The sequence below is a fragment of the Eublepharis macularius genome, chromosome 15, assembly GCF_028583425.1.
Source record: "Eublepharis macularius isolate TG4126 chromosome 15, MPM_Emac_v1.0, whole genome shotgun sequence".
NCBI lineage: Eukaryota > Metazoa > Chordata > Lepidosauria > Squamata > Eublepharidae > Eublepharis > Eublepharis macularius.
In genome coordinates this window covers 41,322,373-41,341,273 of record NC_072804.1, presented here as the reverse complement: position 1 = coordinate 41,341,273, position 18,901 = coordinate 41,322,373, and the positions used below count along the sequence as shown (strand labels likewise).

At 45.0% G+C, this 18,901-nt stretch overlaps 1 protein-coding gene across 1 annotated transcript in view; it reads right to left on the bottom strand.

Annotated features, from left to right (window-relative positions):
- Positions 1-18,901, bottom strand: part of PTPRU (protein tyrosine phosphatase receptor type U) — a 386,725-nt gene that overhangs the window by 60,791 nt on the left and 307,033 nt on the right. Inside the window, exons 15-17 of the mRNA XM_054999127.1 lie at positions 18,311-18,468; positions 7,760-7,950; positions 3,743-3,815 (exon numbers count right to left, since the gene is read on the bottom strand). Of these exons, the coding sequence (XP_054855102.1) occupies positions 3,743-3,815; positions 7,760-7,950; positions 18,311-18,468 (422 nt within the window). The remainder of the gene's footprint in view (positions 1-3,742; positions 3,816-7,759; positions 7,951-18,310; positions 18,469-18,901) is intronic.

Genomic DNA, 18,901 nt, shown 5'->3' with positions numbered 1-18,901 from the left:
GCATTCTTCTTCTGTTTTGATGTTAAACTCAAAAAAAGATGGGGGCAGAGTGGGCAACAGGAGGTCGGAACGGCTGGGCAAAATTCAAGGCCCACAGCCCAGGAGAGAGCCCACTGCCAGTTGGAGATACTTGGCCCATATGTGTCCACCAGAAAATAGAAGGTCTCTGCAACCTCTAGGTCAATCTGCCATTGGAAGAAATGTGGGTGAAGCGCAATTCTTTTGTACTCCTTTCAGACTCTCTGGTGTGGTGTGTGTAAAGTGCTGTCAAGTCACAACCAGCTTACAATGCCCTCATCGGGTTTTGAAGGCAAAGAGATGGACAGAAGTGGTTTGCCATGGCCAGCCTCAGTACAGCAACCCTGGACTTCCTTGGTGGTCTCCCATCCAAGTGCTAACTATAGCCATCTGTAGGCAATGCTGATTCTATGACTCAGTGTGAACTTAGGCAAAATGTGAGAGGGAGGGCAGAAGGGGATGAGCCAGTGCTCGGCTCTTGTCGCCATTTCTTATGTGAGCTGGGAAATGCTAATCACCACTTTGCAGTCCAGAAGGCATTTTCCTCCAGACCAGATTGGCTGGGGATCCCGGAAGTTTTTTTCCCTTTCCTCTGGGCATCAAGCAGGGGCTGCTGGGGGAGAATGGGGGGTATCTGTGAATTTCCTGCATTGTGCAGGGGGTTGGACTAGATGACCCTTATGGTCTCTTCCAGCTCTATGTTTGTTTTTCTAGGGCTGACCCCTTGGTGCTAGAAGGGTTCAAAAGAACATGGAAAAAACAGCACACCCTACCTCCAGCAGGAAATGGGAAATTGTGTCAGCCCCCCCCCCATTTTTTAGTCAGAGTTATGTTGAAGGGAACCACCATGATGTAGTGGTTGGACCAGGATTTGAGAGACCCAGATTCGAATCTCCACTCTGCCATAGCTTGCTGGGTAACCTTGGACCAGTCACTCTCTCTTAGCCTAAGCTACTTCACAGGCTGGTTGATGATGGTGTGAGCTGCTCTGAGGGCCAAGCTACACATGACGAATGACACTTGAACGGCAAGTGGATTGAGTGGAGGGCAAGTGAACAGGGAGAAATACACTTGCTGTTCAAGTGTCATTCGTCATGTGTAGCTTGGCCCTGAGTCCCCATTGGGGGAGGGGAGGAAGCAGGGTGTAAATATCTAGATCAATAAAACAAGCAAAGAATCAGCCCTGTCTTTTCTCCAGTTCTGGGGTAGGAGGTGTTTCAGAATAGTTCATGCATCACAAGGGGGCACCATTCAGAAATATTCTCTTCTACTGTAAGGGGATGCCCTAACCTGGATTGCCCAGGTGAGCCTGATCTCATCAGATCTCAGAAGCTAAGCAGGGTCAGCCTTGGTTAGTAATTGGATGGGAGACCTCCAGTGAAGATGAGGGTTGCAGAGGCAGGCAATGGCAAATCCACCTCTGTTAGTTTCTTGCCATGAAAACCCCACCAGAGGCCACTATAAGTCAGTTATGACTTGAGGGCACTCTCCAACAACAACAAACTGTAGGAAGATGCTTGCCCTAGAATATCCAAAATTTTGGGGATTGGCCCCAGCAACTCATAGTAGTTGATTCCAACTCCCATAACAGCCATTTATTGGTGATATCTACTTCTCGTCAGGATTTCAAAATGGCTCATAAGTTCAACAATATTGGGGACCCCTCACATAGCTCTCTTTAATAGGGAGAGACCACGGTTCATGTAGGTTGCCTCAAAGCCTACTGGGAGAAAAGGAGCAGCAGTTCTTCTTCAATGGCTCTTCTTTGTTCATAACAGCTGAAGCAAAACGTAACCAGGTCATCCTTAAAAGGGCTGGGTTACTGGTCACAGAATTGTGAATGCCTCCTTTTAAATAGAGCTGCTGCTTAAACAAACACAGATTTTATTGGAAAGTGGGAAGAACCTGGGGTATAGAGCTAGGAATTTTTGAACAAAACACAGTCCATAATATATATATATTAATATCAGTATCAATATATATTGAGTAGTCTTAAATCCTGGATGAGGGAATGAGTGAGCCTTGGTGTCTCAGGACACTACCTCACATATTCCAGGAAGCTCTAAGAAGCATCTTTTCTTCACAGCAGCAGAAAACACCTGGAACAAAAAGGCCCTCACTCTGGAACAAAGAGGCCTTCACCGGAAGATGGCGACTTTTCTGCCAACTGCCCTTCTCATTGCTTCCTTCTACCGAAAATCCTCCACTCCCTCAGGAAGAACACCTCAGCTTTCTCTTCAACTGAATCGAGCTCTCAGGCTCTCCAAGGCACAGCAGCTGCCAACAAAATAGCACCAGGGGTCCGCTGTGAAAAGGCAGATGGCGGGCTTTGACTGACACCTTTCCCTGCTCTTTCACCTTCCTTACACAGAGCAGCAGGAGGCAAGGAGACCTCTTTAGAGTCGGAAAGAACAGTTGCGATCTCAAGTCCTTACAGTGCTGTTCGCTGAGTCATAGTTTATATTAAATATGTGTTCATGAATGGGTTATAAGGGCACTCATAAATCGTGCGCAAATGTTACAAGCATGTTACCAATATCAGGAGCATGTGTTACAGACTTTTTAAAAATTCATATGAAGAAACCATGTAATAGACAGCTACTGTATTCTAGGATTCCTCCCCATCAAAGGATGATGATTACAGGCTTCTAAAAATGCATCTAATGCTTAAAAGCATTTAGGCACATGGGTCTCAAATTGATTCAATTACGGATTAGAACTGTTAATAAAATAATGGAAGAGGAGCCTAAAGCCACAGAGCTCTTACTGCAGATATCCAATGACTGGCAATGAAAATCCAACCAAAGAATCCACCTTGACTGGATCAGGGCTCTGAGATCAAAAGGAATTTTTAGACAATACTGAACTTGATGGACCAATGGTCTGATTTCGAAAAAGGCAGCTTCATATGCACATATGGTTGCAGGATCTTCTTTTAGCCACTGACACCCCCTTTCTATTCTTCTTGATGGTGGAGAGTGTCATAGCTGACTTATGGTGACCCCTGGCAGGGTTTGCATGGCAAAAGACTAACAGGTGGCTTGCCATTGCTTGCCTCTGCAGCCCTCATCTTGTATCCCATCCAATTATTAACCAAGACTGACCCTGCTTAGCTTCTGAGATCTGATGAGATCAGGCTCACCTGGGCTATCCAGGTCAAGGCTCTATTCTTCTTACCCCTCTTTAAATGCTACAAGTCTCACTTTGAACCTTCTGCATGTATAGCTATCTTTCTCCCCCAATTCCCTCTCTCAGAACTGACTTAATATAAGAGCTCAAATTCTGTGATGTGTAAAAACTGAAAGTGGAGTGATGGAGTGTTGTTGACTTTCTGCATTGCTCCCTTCATATTTTCTCTGTGTGGGTCAAGTTCTCCATACCTTCATGCAGATAAGGAGAATGTCCTGAGGTAACCCATTCAACTTTGCTAATGGTATCGACACTAGAATGAAATTCTACTCTAGGCAAAGGGTGAAGAAAACTAACTCTGGAATTCCCCGGCAGCGAGGTGGGGCCATAATAAAACCATCGCTTTTGCAAAGAGAATGAAAGCTGGTCAAATCCAGCATCCCTGGATCCACAGCCCAAATTGTTAGCAAAAGACTACTCAAGCGTATTATTTTTTCAGACACAGCAGAGTTTCAAGGCATTCAGATATCCAGAAATGAAAGAAAGGGATTGATTTTTCTTTGTTTTTCCGAAAGCTTTCCTCTCAGTCACTTACAGGTTGGCATGTGATCCTGTCTCCCTTTGGTCTTGTCTTTCTTCTTTGAAGCATCCCAGCCTTCAAAGAAACTCTAGGAGAAACAGAAGTCTATTATCTACACAAAGAACACTTTGGGGACTGAACAAACGCTGAATCCCCTTTTGAAAGCGCAGATACCCAACACTTCTTTAGGGGCTGGTACTTTCTCAAGGCTCTTGTGTAGGACTAGGTACGGTGTTTCCACTGAATTATCCATTATAGGAAGGACAATTGTCCTTTGGGAAGATGGGAAGGCTGGTATGTAAAAAGAGGTAACACACAGAAGAATTCACAGACAGCCAAGAATGAAACATTTATACTGCGGTCTGCAGATTAGCTTTTATCTAGCATCTACAGGGCCTGTTATTAAGTGGACACACTGTGATTTTTATGATTAAAAGTATATTCTAGCACATGTGATCATGGAGGAAAAATTGGGGCAAATCTCCCCCCTCTGCCTCTGCTCACCTGGCCAATGGGGCAGGGGGAGAAGGAGTGAGGAGGCAGGCCAGGAGCCACCAGAGCAAGCAGCAGAATGGAGCATGCATACATTCTGGAGGCCCAGATGAGGTCACTTCTTGTTGAAAACTGGAAGCTATGGAGTCTCGGCGGGGCCAAAATCAGACCCAAATATGGTTTGGGCTGATTTTGACCCCAATGACATCCTGTAGCTTCCAGTTTTTGACCAGAAGTGATGTCATTGGGGCCTCCAGAGTACGTATGGATGGTAGGGACACAATTGGGGGCCCCTGCCTGCCTGCCTAGTGGCCACTCTTCCCCTTCTTTAGAGGTAATAGGGGCTGGCAACCCTAGTTTGTATGAGGATTGCAAGTAAACCACTGACATCCAATCTGCTTCTTTAAGGGAGCAACTCTATTTTCTATACTGCTGAAACTACTTTGGCAAAACACAATAAAGTACTTTGAGCAATCTCTGACATTGTTAAAAAGGGACGTACCAACTTGCCCAGACCTTGAGATCAGTGGGTCACAGCCTTCCTATAAGAAACTGCATTGTCCACAGTGAAATTGATGCGTATCTGTGGTGGTGAATGGATTTAGGTGCTACTCCAGGCTGGGACCTCCCTTTCTCAAGAGGTGCCTTTGTAGCTACAGATTTTCCAGAAAAAAACACATACACAATCCAGAAGGCCTTAGATATGATGGACTGAGTACCGAAGAGCAACTTGTTCTCTTACCTTACATGCTATGGATGATCTTAGGTGTTGTTTGAATGTTTGAGGATTTAATGTTTTTAAACCTTCTGGTTAGTCCCTGGCAGGTGGGAATGCACATGGCCGAAAGAGGGTGTACAAACCACCAAAATGAACAAAACAAACCCATAAATACAGTTCACAAAAGGCCCCATTCCTCCACATCGATATTCCAGAGGCTTCCAAGAATGTCTTATTTTTCATTGGATTATGAACTCTTTTCTCCTCCCTTTCTACAATGCATTCTTTCCCTTTACATTCCACAGAGCAGAGCTGGTGTGAAATAACAGCAACACCCGCTGCTAAGAGTGCACGCAAGAGGGAAAGTGGAAGAAAATGATACGTTTTCCTCCCTTGTTCCTAATATCCAAGTGCCTTTCAAATGCCTGTTTTTGGAACATGTACAACAGCTTTTCAAGGTGCCCTAATTATTGTAACTAACCCAGGTTTGTCAAATTCATAATATTGGAGAAGAGAAGCTCAGAAATCAGAAACAATGGAAGATGAGACAGTAATTTGGGGGTGGGGAGAGCGGGTGATTTCAATAGGCAGTCTTATGGGACACCAAGCCGGAGTGTTATGACAGCCACACAAAGCAAAGGCGCTGCGCGACTGGTCCGTTTTGATACGGGAGAAGAGCTGATGCAATGGCTCAGGAACACAATGTCCTTCCGGCACAACAAGCAGCAGCATCGCCCAGCAAATTCTCAGGCGGAGCCCCCATGCTGGGCACCACACCACACCGCAAGAATGCAGGATGTGGCTTTGCTTGCAGCCCCTTGCAAGACACAGAGCGTCACAGAAAAGTGATCCTGGTAGAACATCTCAGCCACTGGACAGGAGTTCTATTAAGCAAGGTTGCCAAAAGCTGCCTAGAAACTGCCTTGAGTGGGTAATTTGCTAGAACTGGGGCTTTGCGAATGAACGAACCTGCATAATATCAAGTCAGACCATTGGCTGTCCTAGCTCCATATTGTCTACTGTGGCTGCACTGGCTGAACCATGATTTCTGAAATTCCCAGGGTGCTGGACTGATCTAACAGCCCCAGAATGTATCCTGGAGGAGGAGACACAGCTCAGTGGTAGAGGTCTCACCATCTTCGCATGCAGATCACATATGAAGCTGCTTTATGATGAATCAAACCATTGGTCCATCAAGGTCAATATTGTTTATTCAGATTGACAGTGGCTTTCCGGGGTCTCTGGAAGAAGTCTTTCACATCACCTACTGTCTTGTCCTTTTAAATAGAGATGTTGAGGATTGAACCTGCGACCATCTGAATGCAAAGCAAAAGTTCTTGCACTGAGCCACAGCCCCTCCCAGCTAAGGTCTCTGGTTCAACCCCTTGCATCTTCATTTAAAAGATTTGCAGTACCAAGTATTGAGAAAGGACCAGTCTTTACTAATGATCCCCAAGAACTGCCAGCAATGAGAGGAGAACTCGATTGAGCCGTGGCTCAGCTGTAGAACATGTTTGCCTGCACAATATCTCAGGTTCATTTCCTGGCATCTCCAGTTAAGGGAGCTACAGGTAGCATCCCTCTCTGCTGGAGGCCTTGGAGAGCCACTAACAGGAGTAGGCAATATTGAGCACAAAGGTCCAAATGGTTTGACAGCTTCATAAGGTAGCTTCATATGTTCATAAATCGGATACCTCTCCTCTGCTCTCTATTGCTGCTTTGGGTAAACACGTAGGATGGAGTAATATGGTTCCAAAGCTGACTTGCTGCAGTCTCAATGGCCAATGCTCGTGGCAACTGAGCAACTTCGGAGCTACATCTCACCCCATTCCTCAGTATAGTCTGCAGGAAGCAAATCATGTGCTCAACCTGTATCTTCCACCAATGCTGCACTGTGGAGAAACCGCCATCCACCCAGGAGCAAACCACACGAGACTGGGGATTCTATGCTCAGAGCTCCCAAGCATTTTTTTCTTCTTTCTGAGTTAACAGCTAGCTATCTTTTGGATTGGAGCCATGGCACCACTGCAGTGGACTGATCCTTTCCCTCATGCTCTTTTCTTGACCTGCAGGTCAGGGAATAGGCTACTGGAGGAAGAGTACATTCCCCACCACCACCACACACCAAGGTTCCAATCCAGACTGGGCCCCTACAGAGCTTCTACAAAGAAAGAACGGCACGGGCTGCCTATCTGTTTCAAGACACAATTCAAAGAGCTGGTTCTTAGCTTTAAGCAGCTTGCAGCTAGGACACCTGAAGGAACAGCTCCTTCAGTACTGTCCAGCCCATTGCTAAAAATCTTCCTTGCACGCCCTGCTTCCTGTGTCCACATCTGCAGATTTGACACAAGGGGTGACCAGAGACAGGGCTTTTTGAGTGGTGGCACCTTACCTTTGGAATGCCTTTCTTCCTTGATGCTCACCTGGAGCCAACCTTGTTCTCCTTTAAGCACCTTGCCAAAACATTTCTTTTTTAACTACTTTTTTAGTTGAGAGGTTCCATCTTTTAAAGCTGTTTTAATGGTCTGCTTCCAAGAGATATTTTGTTAATATTATTTTAAGCAGCTGAAAACACTATTTTACACTGTTTTTATCTCTCTGTCTTGTTTTTATGCTGTGGCTTTTTTATTATTTGTTGTCATGCTATGGATTTATTATACTATTTTACTTTGTAAGCTGCCTTGAGCTGGAGAAGTTGAAGAAGAGATTATTCGTGGCCAGAAACCATGTCTTGCTTGCAATGACAGACGCCAGCTTTGACCTCACCACATGACATTATAAGGGATATAAGCATTAGTTCCAGTCATATCCCAAGTTCTCACCTCGTACTCCTGCTTGAATCCGTAGCCTTCTGCGGTCTTCATCTGGTTGATATGCTGAAGGAGATCGGCTACTCGGACTGCAGGGTGGAGTTGCCCGGTGTGATAGGGGGAGCCTTTGCGCCCACACTGTCGTCGAGGTGAGCCCCCTAACAAGCTGCTCGATTCATTGACTACATTGCTACGCTGATCTGCTGGAAATGACATGATAGAAAGGCAGGAAAGTGATTAAAATAAACAGAGGAAATAAAAAACTAGAAGGAGTCATGGTCTGAATTTCTGGTAAATGGCTGGAAGCTGTGGTTAAACGTGACTTTCTAAGATGCAAAGTGGGATTGAACAAAGAAAAGGAAAAATGTGGATAGCTCACTCCTGAGGCCTTGAGAGGTGACAGTAGTTGCCTGTTGCCTGAAAAGGAGCGTGTCTCTACCTGAATCACAGTGCTGCAAAACTGCGGTCAAGCTACCATGAAGCATAACTTGGAAGGAAGGCTTAAGTAATGCAAAGTACAATCCTAAACAGAATTACAGCCATCTAAGTCCATTTAAGTCAATGGATCCTATCTAAATTCCATTCATGGAAGTACAACTTCCACACCTCTGCCTCTCCCAAAGCAGCCCCAAATGCCCCCTGAAATTCTGCTCTTGGAGGATGGAGGTATTGAGGGGGAACAAGGATCAACACAAGGGGGAAGTCGGAGAACTGCTGCAGGAGGGGAAATCCCCGCCCTCCCCATCTTGCTTGTGCAAATCTTTTTGATGGGATCCAACCCATGGAAAGGAAAACTGAAATAATGTCTCACCACTTTGGGAAGAGTATGGAATATATCCCTGCCAGGCTGTCTTTCTCCAGTGCTAACACCAAAAGATTAGCTAAATAACATTTTAATGGAGTATTTTTAGAAAACTAATGGCCTTGTTTACGAATGTAATTTCCTCTATGAGTTCAAGTGCTGTTTTCTATGTTAATGGCAGTCATGTGGTATTACTTGCATCAACAAGGCCCACTCATCTTCAGCGACACTGTCTAAACCTCTCTCTCTATGAGCTCCAGCTTTTACGGCAATCGCACAGAGAAAGGACAACCCCGGCATCAAGGGAGGTTCCTGCATCTTGGCTGGGGACTGTTCTTTGGTCCCACAAGACCCCCGGAGTAGCCTCTTACAGTGCCCCCACTAAAGGGGTAGTAAAGAGATTACTGGTTGCAGTTCAGCTATTAAAATGAATAAACCTTAGTTTAATCCAAGTTTGGTCTCTCTCTATTCCTTTGGGGGAGGGGGATCAGGTTCTCACATGGTCATGAGGTCACAATTACTCATTTGTTGTGATTTTAACCTGGAAAAATGTTCACCCTCTTCCCCTATATTCTTATAGAATGTAGAATCTCTGCTTGACCCAGAACTTTGCACTCAAAGTATGGGGGGAGAGAAAGAGAAGTATACTTTGAGAGATGAGACCAAATCTCAGAAAGCTGCCTGCTCTGATGTAGTTATCCCTGTTTTGATTCTGTTTCTCCCTGGTGAGATACAAATCCACGAGTCTTTATTTTTGCACTAGCTTCTTTTTCATCGTACCAAATTATTCCTATTAAAACAGACACATGTTAATGTTATCTTGATGCCAACCGAGTAGAAATGGCGCGTAACATATGAACACCATCAAAATAATATGAAAGTGGCAAAAGAATCAGCAGTGAAAATGAGCAGAACAGAAACCGATGATAACATGGTACAAAATCAGAAGGAAATGGAAATAGTCTATCTGCTGTTCCCTAGTTGTAAGTAAGCATGGTAGTTGAGCTGAGCGATTGCATCACATGACCCTGAGCATGCATCTCAATTTCCTAAAATCTCACCATTACTCCCTTGTATTCAACAACTCTTTCCAATGATGGAACGGCACTTCTATCATCGGAATGGGAGGTTTCTGTCAATTCCTCCCTCTGATTGCAAATCTCACTTTGTCCAATACACAGTTCATGAGGATACACTAACCCCTGCCGGGGAAAAAAAATTGGTAGGCACTCAGTAGTATGCAGCAGGACAGAGAAGTAGGAAAGTCCCACTCTGTGAGTCCCACTCCACTAGCGGAACTCATTGAGTACAAGCCACTGTGCTCATTCTACCACTGTACTCTGAAATATTCCATTTATTTTATTTTCTATTTCTTCTCTCTCTCTCTCTCTCTCTCTCTCTCTCTCTCTCTCTCTCTCTCTCAGCATCTTTTGGCAAAGGGTATCTGCTTAACTAGTGCAGACCTGTAACTAATTATACAACTGCAAGTGATAGCCTGACAACACATCACAATCATTTGAGTGCTGAGCATCTATTTATCTGTTTAGAAAGACCACCATATCCTCTTGCTGCCTGACCCACCCTTGCTTGTGGTTTCCAGAAAGCAACATATGTACCGAGTAATTGGAAACCCGCAGAGACATGCCAAGCTAATGTGCTAACCCAAATGCACAAGCGTGTGATGATGAGCATAAAAGAACCTGGATCACATGTGGGAAACAGCAACAACAGAAGCCATGGCAAATTAGCTGGGTCCCTTGGTAATTTCCCCTTTCCTTATCTCAGAGGGAGGAGGAATGTTGACCTACTAGAAGGGCAATGAAGTGCCACAGAGTTATTTTAGCTTATACATGCTATTCAATAGAGGCTAAGGTGGCTTTCCCTCCCTTAATTTGTGAGCCATTGGCTGGAGATTGAATAGCCATGGGGACTTTGCTCCCCTGCCTCATTAAGTTGGAAAGAGCTGCTCTGTCAACATACTCTGAAACTGCAGAAATGACAAGGACATTTGGGCCTCCATCACCAAACATCTCGAAATACTTGCACCACTTCTAAGCATGAACACCAGCTAAAGAAGATCCACCTGGACTCAGTTGGACAGGAATTCAAACTTTGCCACAAGGCTAAATGGCTGATCTCCTTTCTCTTTTTTTCCTCCATTCCTTTTTCCTATGTCTCCCTTGCTTTTAGTTTGGATGTCCAAGTCTCCTGACTGACCATGAGCTACTTTGGTCCCAAAAGTAGGAGATAAAATAAAAGTATTTAGTTAAAAACATGGGGGGGGGGCAAGGTTAACAAGATAATGGAGAGAGTGAGCAAGATCTTCTGACTTTCACATGGATAAAACTGACCTAGGATCCTTGGAGATACTTGTTCTTTTTCTGTTATCACAAACTGCTATGTTGGACAATACAAGAAGGAAAACAACGTACTAGATAGGTAGGACCATGGAGACCTGGGTTCACGCCTCCACTCGGCTATGTATTTGGAGAACTTTTATAGAAGCTCACATATAGATTTGCCAACATTGAGGGGTTTTGTTTGTTTGTTATTTTTTTGTTTCTTCTTTTTTTGTTTTGCACGAATAAATGTTTTTAACCTGCACATTTTAAATTTGTGCATCATTTTAACTTTCTTCTTATTATTTAACCTTGTTTTGTTCAGGGCTGGTTTCAGGTTGGGGGGGGGGTGCACCCAGGTTTGTGCTCCCCACCTGCTCATAGTCCCCACCACCACATGTTCTCTCAGCCATCTGCCTCACCCACAGCCCTTCCCTGATGGCATGGGGCGGTGCATACAGCTGGGAGTGCTACCTCTGGGGTTACCAAAACTGCTGCCACCAACCGCACCCCCTTCCCAGGCAGTGTAGGGAGCATATTCAGCTGGAATTCAGGTGGCACTGAAGGAGTGACCGTGAGTGGAAGGGGGAAGTGTGCACAGGTGGGTGGCAGGATATCACAGACTAGCACCAGAGCCCGTTGTATCTTCCTGCAGCTGTGTGGTGAGAAGGCAAACGTTTTGCCCCACTCATTTCTATTCTCCACATTCTGCACATGCGCAGGGATAAGAAGTGAGTTGTCAGCAACATGGTTTGCCTTTTATACCGTAGGATGTGTTGGACCCTAGCAGCTGCTCTACCTCAGATTATTCTGATGCTGGCCCTGGTGTTGTTAGTCACCTTGAGTCTAACAAAATAAGGCAGGACATAAATATCTAATGTAGCTTCCTTAAACAAGTCCCTGTAATTCAGCCTTAATTCCTTGACAGGGTTGTTGTGGGTTTAAACAAGGGAGGAGACGATATCAGCTCCCCCAAGCACCTTGAGGGAGGGTTGGCATAAACCACCTTTTTAAATTTCATCCTTTCTCCAACGAACAGAGAGACGAACATCGAGAAAGAAGGGACTGGCTCAACATGAATCTGGGAGTCCTCAAGCTAAGTTCAAAATGCTACCCACTCCACCACTGTGGCTCTCACAGTTTCAAGATATCAGATGCCAAGTTTGTTGCATTCAGACATGGATTTCCCTTCTCACATACACTGGTTAAGATTGGAACAGGCCTCTGTGTGTTTTTATCGGCACGCACTGGAAGAGATCGCAGCCCCTCTGGTGAGCACTTCAGAAAACTCCTTTTCTACACGCCTCAGAGGAACGGAGTGAAAGGCACTGCCGGCAAAAAGGAGGTGCCGTTGCGTCAACTTCAATAGATGCGAAGCAATCGCAGCAAATTTGGGCTGAAAGCTCTCAGCTGCGCGTGGAAGACAATGTTCGTACAAACTGGTCTCGTTAAGAGCGCTCAGAGAACCCGCAATAGTGCAGTAACTAAAATAAAATAATACTCCTGCGAAGATATATAAAAGCGACATATCTTTGCCCTCTGGGCTTCTATTATCTGCGAGACAATGGTAGGAACCATATTAATCTTGTAGTCTGTAGAGGGAAGAGGAGAGCGAGGCAGCATCTTGAAGTTCCACTAACAGATGTTATTAGCATATGGCTGAAACTGGGGCACGGCAAGAATTACTTTACAACTAAATCAGCATAGTAGTGCATTCGCCAGTGGGAAATGATCAGTCTAGGGCCTAATATGAAGGGCTTTGCCTCTTTAGCTTTTCAAGGTTCACAATTAGAGATGCCAGTGAAACTTGCATTCCCTGCTTATCAGCGGCTTGTCATGCTTGCCTTGGCAAGAATTCGTTTCCATATTTTTTTTTCCCAGCGCAGATTATACATCCAAGACAAGGAAGAATTCTTCTACTTCTCCCAAATTAAACCTATCTCCTGCTGCTGCTGGAGTGGTGGGCAAAATCTTGATGCCAGGCGGCAAGTCCTGCTAGGGCTCTTTATTCTAGCAGGATTAAAAATGAAGGTCAGGAAGCAATGTTGTGTGACATCACTTCAAGTTGTACCCAGAACTAATGTAGTGACACTCTAGAAATTCCCCAAATCTCTATGATAAAAACTATCAGAGAATTCTTAGAGAGTTTGCCATGTCACTTCTAGGTACAATTGGAAATATCATTGTAATGTTGTTCTGCACTCTGCTGCCCATATTTGCTCCTCTTGGAGCAAAGATGGCACTTGGCAACCCTAGCTGCTGCAGAGGAAGAAGATGACAGACAGCAACCTGGCTTATTTTATTTATTTGGCTAATTAATTAATAATAATAATAACATTCAATTTACATACCGCCCTTCAGGGCAACTTAACGCCCACTCAGAGCGGTTTACAAAGTATGTTATTATTATCCCCACAACAAAACACCCTGTGAGGTGGGTGGGGCTGAGAGGGCTCCGAGAAGCTGTGACTGACCCAAGGTCACCCAGCTGGCCTCAAGTGGAGGAGTGGGGAATCAAACCCGGTTCTCCAGATCAGAGTCCCGTGCTCTTAACCACTACACCAAGCTGGCTCTCTTAATTTACTTAATTTATATCCCGCCTATCTCCTCAATGGAGTCCCAAAGTGGCTTACTTCACTCTCCTATTCTCCATTTTATCCTGCTGACAGGCAGGAAGAGGGATGAATTTCCCTCCCCTTTTCCCTCCCTTCTGACACCCCAGATGCTACTGAAACAGAATGTTCTTGCAAGGCCTGAAGCTGACCATCAGCGAGACTACAGGAGACTGTTCCATAGCAGACGGACAGACACTGAAAAAGCCCACATGGTAAGGGGGAGGGAAGTGAGAACAGGAACTACAGGGAAGGTTGTTCTTCAGATAATATAATAACAACAGCAACAACAACAACTTTCAATTTATATACTGCCCTTCGGGACAATTTAATGCCCACTCAGAGTGGTTTACAAAGTATGTCATTATTATCCCCACAACAAAACACCCTGTGAGGTGGGTGGGACTGAGAGAGCTCCAGAGAGCCGTGACTAGCCCAAGGTCACCCCCAGCTGGCTTCAAGTGGAGGAGTGGGGAATCAAACCCGGCTCTCCAGATTAGACTCTGGTGCTCTTAACCACTACACCAAACTGGCTCTCTCATCAATCCCAGACTGTGAAGGCCTTTACAAGTTAAACCCAGCAACTTGAATTGAACCCAGAAGCTCAAATATCTAGTGCAACTGTTTTAAAATTAACCTTACATCATTAGTGGGTTAGAACATTTATAAAATGCATAAAGCAGCTGCGTAAAGGCATGGAGCAGCATTCTGTGCTAGTCAGAATTTCTGAGATGTCTTCAAGGGCTGCCCCAACATAGTGTACATTGCAGAAGTGTCAATCACCATGACACTTCAAAAGTGTCAATCACCATGGCCACGTCAAAAGAGTCTAAAAGGGAGCACAATTAACAAAGAAGAAGACAGGCTCAGTCCTGAAAAGATCCACCGAGCCCAGCATCCCAAGAGATCAGGATATACGACTGCAATAAGTTGTAGTCAATTGTCAAATCAAAATATGGTGCCACAGTGACTGAGTGGAACTAACTGGAAATGATGCTAAATGTGTCTAAAGGGCAGACACGTATTAATTCCAGTATGAACTGCAAGGAAAGCTTCAGAAGAAAAGGAAATTACCTGAACCCTTTTTGATCTATCAAATATTTCAATCAGAGCTTATAAAGCAAGAGCTTACAATTGTGTCTCAACAATGTTGCACTTCAAGCTGCCTTTCTTATACAACTTTGGACAATAATAATTCATTTGCTTTGGGTTTATGCTGGTGGGGGGGGGACAACAGTAAATAATACAATATACTTAAATATAAATTATACAACTTATCAGTCTTAGGGATCTACTTACCCACATGCATAAACATGAAGCAAACTAATGAGGACTAGGGCCGTTTCCTCACGTCCTTAAAATAGCGGCACGCTCCCGGAACGCTGTCGGCTTCTTCACGTGATTTTTTTGTTTAAAACAGATGCAAGGTGTTTTTTTTGGCACGTATCACGCGAAGAATTCGCCAGCGTTCTGGGAGTGTGCTGCTATTTTAAGGACGTGTGGAAACAGCCTATGTCTCCATGGATATTTGTCTCTACGACTTTCTGTACATGGAGGAAAGGTCTATCAGTGGCTACCAGCCATGGTGACTAAAGGGAACCTCCACATTCAGAGGCAGTAAACATCTGAATGCTCAAGGCCAGGAGGCAACCTCAGGGGAAAGCCTCGGCCTCCGTGTCCTGCTGTTGACCCTCCAGAGTAACTGGTTGGCCACTATGTGAGCTACCACAAAGAGAATACCCCTGTAGTATACAGTAAATAACACTAACGAGCAGGGGTCATTTCGTAGAAAAAGAGCTGGAGGAACAAATTAGCACAATTCATTAGCATATGCCACACCCCTTGACATCACCAGAAGTGTGTCATTAGCATAAATGATTTGCATATGCCACACCCCAAGACATCATCTATCCAGGCTGTTTTGGACCCAGTCCTAGCCATTCAGGGCCGAAATTGGGCCCAACATGGCAAAAAGGGGCTGAAAATGGCCGAAAAGGGGCCCAAAATGGTCAGGATCGGGCCGCTGCTGAGTGATCCACCACCCGTCAGAGGCCCGATCTGGACCATTTCGGTCCCAATCCAGGCTGAAACAGGCCCCAAATGGCCGAGAGTCAGGTGGGTGGGGCCACCTGACATGTGACCTCTTTGGGGAACTGCCGGAACTGCGTCCCTGCGCATTCCCCCTCGAAATGAGCCCTGCTAACAAGTATATAAATGAAATTTATAAAGTGTAAAAGTGCAAGGTGCTATGATACAATAAATAAATAACCATTTTATAAATAGTTATTAAATATATCAATAAATAACATTATCATAAATGATGACCAAGATAATACAATTCACAATCAATAACCATATATAATGCATATAGGAGAAAATTCTCATCCTGCAGTCATTAGAAGCTGTACCCTGGGTCTGAGGTAAGTAATTAATTCATAAAGATAGTCTTTGTAATAACTCTGTTGTTGTTTTTTCTCAGGTCACCCCAGGTCCAGAGAAGAAGTTGGAAAGTACAAGGTGGCCCCAACAGGCTGCTAGCAAGTAGCCAGTTTCACAGAGCTTCCTCAGGGGTTCCTATAGCTGCAGTCTACATACAATCAAAGCAATCAAAAAGTAACTGACATGGACCTCATCTCTCTCACGCGTCGACGGATAGTTCCCACTATGCGATTACATGGACCCTGGTCTGATCCAGTAGGGCTCATCTTTCATACGGCACTCCATAAACCCCAGTGACATTCTAGGAGCTAAAAGAAGCTCTATTTCCCTAGAGTCCCAGTCTATTTTTGTGGTCTGGCTTGGAACAGCCAACTCTGAACATATTTAGGGTGTCTTGGGACAATATCTAGAGCATGAAGCCACACTGCTCAAACACTAAAGAATCTGCTAGAGCTTGAAACTACTGGGGATGTGTCTTACATGCAGGATGGTTGGAAAAGAACAGCTGACAACTGGCTTCTTGGCTCAACATGAGTTTAGTCCCATTTTGGGCAGAAAGATATTTGCTGAACATTGCTCACCTAGATTACTGCAACCACTTCTTGTCGGCTCTATTTGTCACCTGCCATCTGTCTCCTGTTTAATAAACAGAGAATGCTTCTCCCCCCCCCCAAAGCTACAGAAGGCCACCTTTGGGGGAGACAACATTTGAAGAAAAGAGAGTTTTTGTGTGAAAGGGAAGCTCTACCCAATGAGGGACTTGGGGGCCAAACATTGGAGTTCCATGGTCAGATTCTAGATGTATAATTTAAATGGAATAAAGCAGCATCTGGGGAGTGGAGGGATATGGATACAGCCAAGGTGCTGGAGAAATGAGCATTAACAAACCCCACCCCACCCCCCGCCGCCACCTCCTGGTGCTGTTCCGTTGCAATATGGTACCTTTCTTTTTTCTCCATCAAGTCTAAAGCGATTAAAACAGGCAATTTCAATAAGGGAAAGGGTAGCAAAGGGGGGGAAGAATTAACCCCCCGCCAGCTCCATAGCTGATCCATATGACCCAACCCCCATTTTGGAGCTATTTTGCATGTTGCAGGGACATCTGATCACAGACTGGTAACATGACATACAGTTTGATCTTGAGAGAGATTTTAGTACAGAACTGTCTGCTTTTTGTTTCTCCGTGCAGTATGAATTTGTACCCTGAAATGATGTAGCCAGAATGAGACGAGAGAGAGACAAAGGAGATTGAGAAGATCCAAGAGGAAAGCAGCCAGCGCTACGGTTAAGGCGGGCCCCTCTAGACCCTAGCAAGAGAAGAGAGAGGAGGAGGCGGAGATTAAATGAATCACAGGATCGAATGGAAGCACTGGTGAAGGACATAAGAGAGTAGGATCAAGTAGGAGGAAGAAATGGCCACTGCACAAGTAGGTAGAAGAAGGGTGAAAATAGGAACAAGAAGGAAGCCTAAAATTGGAGCACCACAGGCAAGACAAGGTTTCCAGCATCAGCTATAAAGGTTTTATGTTAAACAGTTTTAACCATATGGTTTTCCCCAAATGGTAGAATGTCCCCAGCATTCTCCAGCAATATGCTGACATCACTTGGGCACACAGGAAGTGACATCAGTGAATTGGAATGCACATTGGATCCCCAGAGTTTCCCATCCAGTTTTCTGCCACCGGCCCACTGAGCAGCTGCAGGAAGTACCCACTGATGGAGAGGGATACCCTACTCCATGGAGAGGGCGGGGGGGATGGCAGCCTTGCCCTCTAAATACATCCAGCCAATGGATATGCATTCATGTCATTTATATACATTGCGCAACCATCCTTGGAGAAAACCAAGATTTACCAGAGAAGCAGAAAATTACACCACCTTCTCAGCTTGCCCTCTCTCTGCACAAGCTCATGGGATATTAGCGCCCCCTTTGCTCCCTCTTTTCCCCATTCATCCAGATGACCTGCTCTAATGCATCGTAACTTCACCAGTTCTGTTGCCATCTCCTCTTCCTCTACTTTTGGTTTGTGTCTTCACTCCTCTGCATGCAACACGCTTTGCACAAAGCCTGCACAAAAGACCATCTTGGTCTCAAAACAAACAATAATAAACCAGAGCGTGGGGGTGGGGGTGGGGGTGGGGGTGGCTGGCTCTAAGCAGCAGGATGCAATGGCAGATTAGCAGGTGGGCTGTTGCCCTGCCAAGAATTGGCTCACTCACATTTGTGAGCCACCATATAGTGACATCTTACCAGCCAAAATAGAAACTAAAGCCATTCTGTTCTTTGTTATCATTCCCAGGACTGTACATAGGCAGAGATTGTGAAACTCCAGTCCAACGCACTTGCTCTACCAGCTTGCTTAGCACTTACCTCTGTTGGTGTAGTTGTGTGTATCCATAAAGGACAAGCCCAGCCTTTCATCTTCCTGCAAGGTGCTCTGGTCAGTAAAGCTCCGATCGATAGCGCTCATCATGTGTGTCTTCTCATTGCGGTAGTTGATGGTAGCTTTGGTCATGTTGACAGGTTTCCTGAATGCAAATTTAAAAAATAAGGAGAGCTGACACATGTTATGTTAACAGATCACTTAGACTCTTCTTTGCAAGTAGATTTCTGAAGGGGAAAGAAATGAAAGGGCGGAAGTGCCTTGTAGGCATATTTTGCAGATACAACTTCCTATCGTGCCATAGACAATCTTTTTTATAGAAGCATTCAGCTGCCTAACTGGTCACAATTACATCGACAAGGTAAATTGACTCAAAAGTGGATAGGCTTCTATACATCTTCCATCATGCAACCAAGCTGAGCTTCATTTGCAAGTCAATTTTATCCCCCAGTCACTCCATGTTTATCTTCTTGAGGCTTCCGCAATGGAAGGATCTAAAATACTGTACATCAGTCCATGGACAGGGACCCTCAGGTGGGGTGCAAGCCTGTACGGAGCTGCCATTTTTGGTTCCTTTT